Source organism: Capricornis sumatraensis, chromosome 17 (assembly GCF_032405125.1).
Source record: "Capricornis sumatraensis isolate serow.1 chromosome 17, serow.2, whole genome shotgun sequence".
Lineage (NCBI taxonomy): Eukaryota > Metazoa > Chordata > Mammalia > Artiodactyla > Bovidae > Capricornis > Capricornis sumatraensis.
The window spans coordinates 60,330,278-60,342,665 of NC_091085.1; the positions used below are offsets into that span (position 1 = coordinate 60,330,278).

Sequence of the window (12,388 nt, forward strand, 5' to 3'; positions counted from 1 at the left end):
GTCAGCTCTCCTTGTTGAAATGATGCTCCCCCCACACTCCACACACACACCAGTGCCCCCTGGGACCCCAGAACCACTAAGGACAAGTTCCCTGAGAACTTCAAGGATTGCCAGCAGAAGGCAGGGATCTGAGCCACCTGGGTGAGAGGTGTGAGTCCTCTGGGTCAGGCAGTGTCCTAGGGGGTTCCCCCTTCACCTCCTATCCCCAGCGCCCTCCTTGGTGTTTCTCAGACCTCTGAGGGGCTCCCAGGGGCCCTCAGATTTCCTGCCCCAGTCTCCTAGGCCCCCAGAGCAGTGAGCTCTCTACTGCAGATCCCCACAGAGCGGAGGGGTGGGGAGGGGAGCCGGGGAAGGAATTCTCCCCAGGTGGCCCCAGGACACACATACACACACATAACACACGCACGTGCGAGCACCATACCTGCCATTCTCTGCATTCCTCATGGCTGGAGAGCTCAAACAATGTGACGGCATTGTAGAGCTGCCAGAACTAGAGAGGGGAAGCAGGCACTGCTCAGCTCACCTGAGTCCCCTTGAGACCCAGGCGGGAAAGCCCAGGGGGCAGGGGCAAGCCCCCCCAGCTTCTGCTGTTAACTGCCCTTGAGACACTGACAACTCCCTTCAAATGAAACTGGGGCACCCAGCCTGGGGTGGGGCGTGCAGGTGCCCAGGGCCAATTCCCGCTCCTGCCTTTGGCCTCCCTGGACCCAGGGGCCGGCCCAGCCACAGGACCCCGAGGGCCCCAGCTCATGGATGGTTGGTGAGAGAGGGAGAGGCCTTAGGACCTTCTATTCCTGGGAGGGGGTACCCATAAACTTCAGGGGGACTCACATGGCCACAGAACAGGAAGGGCAGAAGGAAGGTGAGGCCTCGCCACATCCAGGACTGAAATCCTTCTGTGGAGAGGAAGGAGGGAGTGAAGGGCCTGGGTGAGGTGGCCTGGCCCTGCCAGTCACTCTGCGATCAGGAGGGTTCACCTCCTCCAGGTGGGTGCGTGCTCACTTGGAAAATAACCCAGGGAACAGGCGGAACACCTGCCACCAGGCCTGGTGGCCCTCACGCCTCACGTCCCTGTGACCCAAGTGGGCTGACCACTCTTACAGGACACTGACATGCCAGCACTGGGTTTTTCATAATTTGCACAGGGTTTTACATTTCGTAACTGGCTTTGGCATGCTTCATTTCAATTGAGTCTTGACAAAATAGGGCCTACTGTGCAGAGTAATTCGATGGAAATGACTGCTTCAAAAAACAGAAGATTTTTATTAACAACACTTTCCCCTGAAAGTTTAAAGGTAGAGTCTCTGAGTTTTCCTGATGCAGCACCCACCCCAATGAGTTAAAGTTAAAAACACATAAATTGCACAAGTGTAAAAACACTAGACTAGACTAACATTATGCATGTCATCAAACACAGGAAAAAGAAATTGAAATCTAAAAAGGATAAGCTCCAGGTGCTTAGCCTCCAGGGCCTAGCACACAGCTGGCCTTGCACTTGTCAACTGCAATGAAATCCACCAAGAATTACAAAAAGCAATTAGAATGAGGCCAGCAAGCCCTGGATTTGCATGTGGCAGGTCCTGTCAGGTTCTTACCGGCACCTGGTCCCCGTGACGGACGCAGGGCAAAGTCTGGGGAAACAGAGAGGGTCAGTGCTCGTCACCCCGCTGACCAGGCCGGGCTACTCACCCACAGTGAGGTCCAGGTGATTCCTCTCCCCCAGGGCCCGAAGTCGGTAGAGGCAGCCTCTCTGGTAATAATATTGCAGGAACTGGACACAGCCTGTAGGGGGAGCACAGCGCCCAGCTCAGGGACTAGGGGGCCCAGCAACACCTCCGCGGCAGGCCGGCAGGTCTCCACTGCCCAGAGGCCAGGGGCGCCTGGGTACAGCCTCCTCCCACCCCCAACACACACTGCACCGTAGCACACCACACCGTACCACACACACACACACACCCACACACACGTCTGAACCCAAAACACAAGGAGGCAGAATTCTGTGTGTCGACATGGAAAAATACCATCATAACTGTTAAGAGAATAGAAACTAGGTTATAAAAAAAAGCTGTGTAGAAGAATCCTATGTTTGTAGATTATACGTAATACAGTATTATAGGTGTGTACATGTGTTTATGAATGAAAATATTTTCCAACATATTTTCCTTTCAAATATTTTTCCAACATATATCTATTAACACCCTAAGGACAGAATTATCATAATTTTCCTTCTTGGCTTATGTTTATACATAAGGGTTTTATTTAAAAATTGAAATTTTTTTTTTTGAATAGGTAAGATGTATTCAGCGTAAAATTCAAGGGGAACAAACAGGTACTTGGTGAAAAGTAAAACTCCCCGTCTTTAACCATCCAATCTCTGTTCCTCAGAGGTAACCCCTCATTGTGTACAAATCTGGAGCTATTCTTAAATAAGAAAAAGAACATAAATGTCCATTTTAAGGGAAACAGAGTTGATGCTTCCAACACCACCCAGTTCCTGAAGAGCACAACTGGTCAGATTCTGAACCAGGGAAGAAAAAGGTGGCAACTGGAGCTTCAGGGGATGGACATTCCTCTCCAGGGGCTGGGGGGTGGACGGCAGGATGGAGCTGATGGAGTGGTGGGGAGAGATGGCGGACAGCTCCTTCTGGATTTCTGGGACCCTTCCCTGCCCGACCAGGGACCTGCCCCAGTCCTTTCACTCCTTTCACACAAGAAAAACACAACCTCCACTCTTCACACAACCTCCACCAGTGAAAGCCACACCATGCCCCTCCGCAGAATCTGAGCAAGAGACACTCACTCTGAAAAATGGAGAATGCTAAAAACTGATTGCGAAACTTCTGATAAATTAGTCCATTAGGCCTGCAGAGAAGTGGAGGAAAAGCAAAGATGAAGCCCCAGTCTGAAATCATTTGTTCATCCCCATCCTATCTCTGTTCCAACCAAAAGAGAGAGAGAGAGAGAGAAGATTTTAAACCCAATTTCTACCTTATCACCATGTCCCTGGGGCTGGACCAGGTAATTTCCATCATTGCTTTAATACATTCTAGAACCAAGGGGGCTGGGGTAGGCATCTTGAAGGCCAAATGCCCCCCCATTCCTCCTCCCTCCATCAGTCACAGTCTTGTCCCTGTGCTTGTTCTGTCCAGACTTGCTCCCTGTCACTGCAGTCAGCGGCCCTTGGAAAAGTCCCCAGTTGGCTTGGGGTGGCCCTGCAGCCCCTTCCTAAGCTCACACTTTTACTTCTTGGCCCAAAAGTCAGCCCCCAAATCCCCTGAATCTTGGGCCTACCACCAGTCCCCATCCACCGCCTCCGTGCGGAGTGTGAGCAGAGGTCCTGGGCTCAAGCAGGAGACACTCACCAGGTCAGCATCACTCCAGACAGGAACGTGGACACGTAGTGGTGAGACACCCACCAGCCTTTAATTCTTGAGAGAAGAGAAGGAAAAGAGCTCAGGAGGGGAGAGAAAGGCAAGCTTCCCAGCCTGTGTTGAGGGAGAAGAGTGATCCGCAACCCAGAGACAGCTTCTTGGAGCAAGAAATGAACCCAAGCTGGGACTTTTGCTCTCTGTCCTATGAGATATACAATCACACAGAGACCCAGAGAGGCACTCGGGCCCCAGCAGCTTCCCACTACCCTCAGAACACCTCCCTAACCTCCCCAGCACTCCAAGACCCGCCTCTCTGCCCCTCCTCACCCCCACTCTCAGGAGCTCCAGGTAGCCTTCTCTTTGAACCCGCCAAGCCCATGGCTTCCTCAGGGCCTGTGACGGGCTGAATGATGTTCCCCTCAAATTCCTATGTTGAAGACCTCTAACCCCAGTACCTTAAAATGTGGCTATATTTGGAGAGAGGACTTTTAAAGAGACAATTAAGGTTAAATTAGGTCATAAGGGTGGGGCGCTAATGCGATAGGCTTGGTGTCCTTAGAAGCAGAGGAAGAGACTGGAGCGAAGTGCGTGCACACAGACAAAAGGCCCTGTGAGGATGCAGTGGCCATCTGCAAGCCAGGCGCGGTCCCAGGGGAAACGTGCCAGCACCCTGATCTTGAACTTCTAGCCTCCAGAACCGAGACAATACATTTCTGTTGTTTAGGTCCCCTAGTTTGTGATATTTTGTCACGGCAGCCTGAGCAGACTAACGGGGTCTTCAAACTTGCCGTTCTCTCTGCTCCGAGATCTTGGCCGGCCTGGCTCCTGGTCCAAATTCAAGTTTGTGGACCAACTGTCACCTCCTCCAAGAGGCCTTCCCTGACCCCCTTATCTGCAACAGCTAGACAGCCCCGCTCTGGATCACGTTACCCTGCTTCATTTTCTTCACGGTGCTCATCACTATCTAAAATTATCATTCTTTCCTCATTTGTTTCTGAACCCCCTTCCCCACTCAAAAGAGCAGAGATACTGTCTGTTCATCTGTATCGTGACACCTGGCTTAGAGCAGGTGCTCAACAAGCATGCTGAATAAACACAGAACACTCGCACACGTTTACACAGAGCTGCAGCTATCTATGTTAACCCACACAGACACAGAGGAACAACAGACTGTACTCGAAGTGCCTTGTTCCATCCCAGACACAGCTGCTCTCTGGGGGCCCCAGGCCCTAGGCTCATCTGCTCCTCTGTCTACAGCAGGCCCTCGCCCAGCCCTGGACTTCACGCATCCAGTCCACAAGCTGCCGGGACCCCATGGTCAGAATCCAGCTCTGGGACCTCCCTAGTGGTCCCATGGCCGATTCCTCGCTCCCAAAGCCGGGGGCTCCTGTTGGATCCTTGGTCGGGAAACCAGATCCCACGTGGTACAGCTAAGAGTTTGCCTGCTGCAACTAAAGATGCCCCATGGCAAAACGAAGACTGAAGATCCCACCCAGGGCAGCCAAATAAATAAGAAGAACCCAGCGCTCCCCTGGCTCAGAGCTATCACTCCAAAGAGGGGCAGGGAGCCTGGCTGTCACCCCCTCTCCAGTGTCACAGGCAGTCTTTATTCTTCAAGGTCCCAGAGTGTGTCTCAGGACTCTGCTGGCCTCCCCAGGCCTCCTCCAAGAGCTCAGTGATCAGAACATGAGGAGGCAGGAATCTGCTTTGCCAAATGCACCCTGGGATACCAGGGACTGGGACACAGGAAGCATCCATGTGGGAGCAGCAGTTAACCTTCATCTTTCCAGAACACTCTCTCGGGAGACAACTGGAGTGGGGGCCAAGGGGGGAGATGGGCTCCAAATGGAGACACCTGAAGATCTGCTGGTTTGGGGGATGAGCTGATGGATTAGTTGTTTTTCTTTCTTTAAATTGTTTTGGGCCGAGCCATACAGCATGTGGGACCTTAGTTCCCCGACCAGGGATCAAATCCCTGTTCCCCTACACTGCACGCTCAGAGTCTTAATCACTGGACCACCAGGAAGTCCCCCCCTTTTAAAATTTATGTATTTATTCTGCTGCATCGGACCTTAGCTGTGGCATGTGGGATCTAGTTCCCTGACCAGGACTGAACCTGGGCCCCCTCCATTGGGAGTATGGCGACTTTGTCAGGGAAGTTCCAAGAAGTCCCTTTTATTAAATTAAAAAAAAATTTTTTTTTTTAAATTTAGACTATAACTAAAATCATCCTGCGACTTGCTTCCTTGTCTTGACTCCAGGCCTGTATTTACAGACCTGCCACCGACTTCTTAAACGTGACACGACATTTCAGGATGTGTCTGCTCTGCTGTAGTCTACTCAGCCACCCCTGAACTGTCACTGTCATCCTTCATGTTGCCATACATCCCGTGGAAGTCCCCTGTGTCATGACGCCGTTTCTCCATGGCAGCTACCAGGAAGTAAGCATGCACGATGGCTGGCTCAGAGGGCACGTGTGTGGTTATTTCTCAAATTACCTTCCAAAACAGCAATTCCCAATTTACACACCCATCGGCAGTAGAGAGTATCGAGTTCCCCAAACCCTCACCAACACGGAATACCTAATTTTAAAATTTCTCCCCATCTTCTTATGTGAAAATTGGTGTGTCATTGAGGTTTTCGTTTGCACTGTCCTAATAAGTGGATTTGAGTTGTCTTAAAACCTTCCAGCCTGGACATAAACATTGTAAAGGTAGGGACAGCATCTTACTCCTCTCTTCTCTTCTCAGCCCTTCAGTGACTGTGTGTGTGCTCAGTCACTTGGTCCTGTCTGACTCTCTGCAACCCCATGAACTGTAGCCCACCAGGCTCCTCTGTCCATGGGATTTCCCAGGCAAGAGTACTGGAGTGGGTTGCCAATTCCTTCTCCAGGGGGTCTTCCCAACCCAGGGACTGAACCCTCATCTCTTGTGTGTCCTGCACTGGCAGGCAGGTTCTTTACCACTAAGCCATCTGGGAAGCCCTTCAATAGTTCTGGGAAGGAAGGAAGGAAGGGAAGGAGAAAGGAAGGAAGAGAAAGAAAGAAAGAAGAAAATAAATGAAAGAGACTTCCCTGGCAGCCTAGGGGTTAAGACTCCACACTTTCAATGCAGGGACTGCGGGTTTAATCCCTCTTCGGGAACTAAGATCCCACGTGCCACACGATACAGCCACAAAAAATGTCTGGTCATAAATTAGGTGTTTGGGCAACAGCCTGTGGATGCTTGAGTGGTTATGAGGAGAAACAAGGTTTTAGGAGGCTTTTTATTCCTAGCACTAACAGCACCTGGTAAACAGTAGGTACTCAATAAATGCTGAAATGAAAAAAGTGATGTCCAGGAAGTGCAGCTAGTATAGATGCCACCAGGACAGACTGGACGGGAGGCTAATGCAGGTGCCAAGTGAGTTCACGGGACAGGATGGGACATCTGTCCACTTCCTGATTCCCAATCTCCCTTCCCCGTGTCCCTGCCCTGCCTGTCAGGGTCTCTGAGGAACCTTGGTTTCTGACCAAAAAAATAACTGGCCCCATCCTTAGACCTTCATCTTGAAGAGCAACCAACAAGTCTCTGCAAGCCCTTGGAGGCCTGGCAAGCCCCCGTTCTCTGTCCTACCTGCCAAAGGTGCCCAGAAAAATACTCGTTCCCTGTCCAGGAAGGGCTGGAGCCTGACACAGGCTCTCGGCAGCAAGCCTGGCTGAGCAGCAGCTTCTAATTTCACAGTTCACTGTGCCCACAGCCCAGCGCTGACAGACGCCACCAATAAACACAGCTCAGTGGCACTGGGCGAGGCTAAAAATGTCCTCTTTCCCAGCGTGCATTCGCCAGCCCCTCTGTCCATCTGCATACCCCAGGGCTCTGGACTGGTGCTCTGCACGTACGAGTGTGTGTGTGTGTGTGTGTGTGTGTGTGTGTGTGTGTGTGCGCGCGCGCGTGTGTGTGTGTGTGTGTATAACAGTTTTATTGTGCTGTTGTCAGACACCATACAATTCACCCATTTAAAGTATACAAGTCAGTGTACTCACAGAGTTGTGCAAACATGACATTTGTACCGCTCCAGAAAGAGACCTTCACCCTTCAGCAGTCCATCTCTAGGGTCCGTTTTGCCCCAGAAACGAAGCCTGCAGGAGCTTGTGGCCTTTTAAATGAGCAGACAGTAGGTACGCCAGGAAGGCCGGCCCATTGCATAGCCTGAATGTAGTATGAACAGCATGTTCTGATACCAGGGGATTGTGCCTGGAGAGCTCGCTTCAGGACACCTCAGCATAAGATCCAGGCACCAGTCACTAGTCATCCCCTGGCACTCTCTGCCTTTGAGCTTCGGGTCATCTGGGCAGCTCGGGGAATGGCCTCTACACCAAGGCTCCCTCTCTCCTCTGCCACCCTGCCCCTCTGTATCTTAGGAAAGGCCCTTACAAAAGCCCATTCGTTATGGGCACTGGTGGGCTGGCTTGCCAGAAAAGGCAACGTGATTTCTGATTCATTATTCATTCTATCCCGGAACTACTGCAGAGGACATCTGCTGTTTTGTCTGTCTGTTAATCACTCCCTGTTCTGCTCTCCCCTTTGTCTTTCCTTGGGGGAACTACCTCACCCCCAGTCAGTCTGGGTGGTGGAGCTAAGATAACTGGGCACACGACCCAGAGTTAGCCAATGGAGACGCTAAATCACTCCAGCACAGTGACCGGTTCAGGGATGAGCATGTGACCTGAGCCTGGCCAATTAGAAGTCTGTCCCAAGTACTGCCCCTGGACCAGTAGAGGAAAGATGCTCTTTCCTCTGGGATTGCTGATCCCTGTGGGGTGCCCTGGGCTGCTGGGAGCCAGGGCAGGAGGTAGCAGGAAAGGAAAAAGGGAGGAGGAGGAGGAGGAGGCCGGTTAAATGAACATTGTTTGAGCAGTCTGGACCTCCGTGAACTATTTATATGCTCCAATAAATACCCTTTCATGTTTACTCCTGTCAGGTGGTTTTCCATCATTTGCAAAATCTGGAAGGGAAGTTGACTTACTTATGGCTCTAATTGAGCTAAGGAGCTACATCTCACATGGGAAACACCAGACACAAACCATGGCCGGCTCCATCCCGTGTTGCCGGCGTTCCCCCTACACACCCACCTCTCAAAGCCTGCTTCCCCCCTACACACCCCTAATTCAGGTCTTGGATGCAACTGGAAACAGGATAAAAGAGGTTCAATCAGACCAAAACTGGGCAGCAAGCCTCCAGGAAGTCTATCTGGCTCAGGTTCAGCTGTCTCTCCAACACCAAGACGACCCCAATGAACTTCCTTCACTACAGAGCTTGGGTTCAGTTCATTTCTACACAGACTCTGGGGCATTCACTGGGTACCCACTGTGAGCTCCAGAGCTGGCTGTGGGACACTTCAGAGAAAGGCAGCCTTCGTCCCAAACTGGACCCCTGCCTCCTCCTCACTGTGTATTCTTGAACTGGTTTCCGAGCTATTCCCTAATAAGGGCCAAGTGTGAGGGGAAACCTCACAGGCATCTCCTGTGCCCACCCTCAGGAGAAAAATCAGCTCTGAGAAGGAGTGGGGGAGGATGGAGGCTAACTATTCAACAGATGTTGAGGACGAATCACAAGTTTTAATCACCCAACTTTGGTCCACCTGCCAGGCCTCCCTCTCCCACAAGTTGACCACAACTCCCGTAGTCATTCCAGAAAATAAGACATCCGTGCAGGCCCACCCCACTCATCCCATGGTCCCCACCACCAGCACATCCAGATCTGTGCCGAAGGCCAGACTGGGGAGGCAGGCCCGGGGGAGTGTGGTTCCTGAAGCATACTTGCCATGAATGGTCTTGAGTGCTCCCAAAAGGCTCCACGTGGGAGCTATCTTGGAGTCCCTACTCAGTGTCTGGTACTTAGAAGTTGCTCAATAAAAGTGTAATACAGACTTCCTGGTGGTCCAGTGGTTAGGACTCCGCACTTCCACTGCAGGGGCCCAGGTTTGATCCCTGGTCAAGGAACTAAGATCCTGCATGCTTTGTGGCACAGCAAAATAAAATAAAATGTAAAATACATAAAATAAATGTGTAATAAATGGCAGGTTGGGGACAGATTGGACCACACACAAAGCTTTGCATTACCAGCTCAGTGACAGCCCTTCCTGTTGTCCCATCAGAGCACAAGCCCTAGGGAGGCCCCAGAGAAGGCCCCACTAAGGTATCAGGCAAGTGAGGTGGCTCTGGAATCCTACTGCCCCCTTTAGTCCTCCTCCCTGTTTTCTGGGTGTGCTCCACACTTATAGGGACCTCAACTCACCTGTTCCCTTCTCTCAGGGAACCCCCCACCCACAGTTTGTCATACAAGAAAAAAGGGACAAGAGTAACTCTTATTCAAGTGTTAGTGACTGTTAAAGATGTAGCATGCCCCCAAACATTCTTAATATGAGTTCATCAGGAGGAGGAAACTCCCAACACCAAGCCCAGGGGAGCATGAAGGGAATTAGTAACAAGAAAGCTTGGCCCATTGCCCTGGGCCCATTTCCCCACTATGTACTACCCTGGGTCCCCTCTAACCATGCCACAAAGCGGGAAAATACAATCACTAAAATTAAGGAAAACTACAAATGTTATTGATTTGGTAGGATTTTCGACTTCAGTGTTTCCCAAAGCATGGGGCATGTACCACCAAGTTTTAGATGGTATCTGAGTGTAACACTAGATGATACTGAATCACGTGGTGAGAAGTCATCAGGCCTGTTCTTTCCATTCTCCTGATCAAGTCAGGGAGACAATACCAGGACATCTTTAATATACAAAATCCCCTGCTCTTGGGCTTCTCAGGTGGCTCAGATGGTAAAGAATCTGCCTGCAATGCAGGAGTCCCAGGTTCAATCCCTGGATTGGGAAGATTCCCTGGAGAAGGGAATGGCAACCCACTCCGGTATTCTTGCCTGGAGAACGCCATGACAGAGGAGTCTGGTGGGCTGTAGTCCATGGGGTCACAAAGAGTTGGACACAACTGAGCAATTAACACATACATACATACATAGAGATCTGCTCATCTCCCTTTTATCACATGTACACACACGTAAGAGAGATAGCAAGCCTCAGGCTCAGAGCCTTCAGGAAGCAGGAATCATTGACTTCAATAAATTAGACAATGAAAATGAAATTCTATTTTTACACTATTTCCTCTTTCCTGCAATTGATGCTGGTTTTCCACGTATGGTGGTAAAATAAAAGTTTCCTTTTAAAATAAATTCACATTTAATTAAAAATTAAAACAAAAAGAGGGTGGATTTAAATTGTGAAAAAACTATCATCCAGATGATGCTGGACATGGTAAAGGATGAGCGCAGTTTGAGAAACACTGATCTTTTCTAAAGGGCTACATGCTACAGGGCTGCATACCTAAGAACAGCTGTTTCCCCTGGTCCTTACCTCTCAGCTCTATGTTCAAGGTAAGGCCTGGCGGGGCAGGGATATGCCATGAGTGACCACTGGCAGAGAAGTGAGAAGGTAGCAAATTATTCGGGGGTTTGGCAAACACCCCAATCTTAAATACACAGCTCCTGGCCATTCCTTACCAGCCTCCAGGAAGAAGGAAGTGAGGAGGGTCGAGAGGTTGTTACTTTTTGTTTCAGGAAAAACAGGGCCAAGAATGGTATGCAGGGGTTCAAATGGACACCCTCAAAAGACATCAGACCCATGGAAAATGGGTCCTACAAGTGGCAAGTCGTGGGTCTTAATTCAGTCCTGATACTCTAATCTCTTTGTCTGGGACCTTCCACTTTTCTCACCAGAGTCCATTCAAGCTTCTGGTGACAGTAGCCTCACTTTCCTCCGAGGAACCATTCCTCTCCTGACACTCAGCTTTGAGGTGCTGGTTGACAGCCCTGGGGGTGGGCACAAGGCTCACAACCAGCCAATCACAGCAGTGCGACTGGCCCAGAGATAATCAGTGAGTGCCAACAGGACCCAGGGAGACTCCAGGGAGACAGGAATGTGCCTTATTTTGCTGGGAATGCTAGAAATGAAGATGTGAGCCTGGAGCTGCTGGGTGCTCCTCCCTGGAACCCGAGACGAAAAGAACACAGTAGAAGGTATGGTTGAGAGATAGAAACTGGGTCCTGATGACACCGTCTGAATGCCTGGATTAAGCCTTCCCTGAACTCAGCGCTAATGGACCCATTCCTTGATGTGAGAAAATAAATTTCCTATTGTGCTAAACTCATTTATTTGAGTGAGGGTTTCTTGTAAGCAAGAGACTGACCATTGCACGTGAAGCTGCAGCAGCAGACACTGTTTTCCTCCTCCCTGGTTCTCAACAGTCATGAATACCCCCACCCCACACAGAGGAAGGGGGTGCAAGGCGAGGGTGAAAGCTCTCACCTCCACGACAGATTTCCCTCTGGCTCCCCCGCACCACCCCGCAATGCTGGGCCCCCTGTTACCTCGAGCCGTTGCTGATAAGAATGCTCTCCCGAATTGTCAGCGTGCAGTAATACCATACGAGCAGGAAGTTAAAGACTTCATCTGTCACCCTGGCATAGAGAAACAGCCCCGGGGAGGGGTACAGACATGAGAAACCAGGGACAGCTGTCCCCCCGCCCCACCTCCACCCCCGGCACACGCAAAGCTGAACAGCAGACCAGGACAAGAAAGTCCCCAAAGAAGGGATGGCATTTGAGTAGGGCCTTGAAGTTCAATACATGGAAATGTGCCTTCCTGAGTGTTGGTAATAACTAAATTTGGCTGTGGAAATGGATAATTGTATCTATTATGCTCACTTACATTGTTCCATTTTTTATTCTGTAGACAATTATAGGGTAAATGCTACAGGTTGCAATACTCTGTGAGAGTCAAGCCTCCCTTAACTGACAGCAGTTGGAGGATAAATACCACCCACTCCCTCACCCCTGAGGGGGAATAACTGAGGCCTGTCCTTTGCTGTCCCCTATTCCCCAGCAGCACTGAACTCCAGGTGCCCACAGGATAACCCTGCTTGTCTCACTTTCATTCCCCTACCAGTGTTTACCGGGATCACCTCCTGAAT

General features: G+C 50.6%; 1 protein-coding gene and 1 non-coding gene across 2 annotated transcripts in view; one reads left to right on the plus strand and one right to left on the minus strand.

Annotated features, from left to right (window-relative positions):
• The window catches only part of TMEM120B (transmembrane protein 120B), a 43,829-nt gene that overhangs the window by 3,650 nt on the left and 27,791 nt on the right, over positions 1-12,388 (minus strand). Inside the window, exons 6-11 of the mRNA XM_068990293.1 lie at positions 11,787-11,876; positions 3,363-3,428; positions 2,801-2,862; positions 1,690-1,782; positions 832-896; positions 422-490 (exon numbers count right to left, since the gene is read on the minus strand). Of these exons, the coding sequence (XP_068846394.1) occupies positions 422-490; positions 832-896; positions 1,690-1,782; positions 2,801-2,862; positions 3,363-3,428; positions 11,787-11,876 (445 nt within the window). The remainder of the gene's footprint in view (positions 1-421; positions 491-831; positions 897-1,689; positions 1,783-2,800; positions 2,863-3,362; positions 3,429-11,786; positions 11,877-12,388) is intronic.
• TRNAG-UCC (transfer RNA glycine (anticodon UCC)) lies at positions 9,283-9,354 on the plus strand. Its single transcript has one exon. It is a non-coding gene; the product is annotated as a tRNA-Gly (tRNA).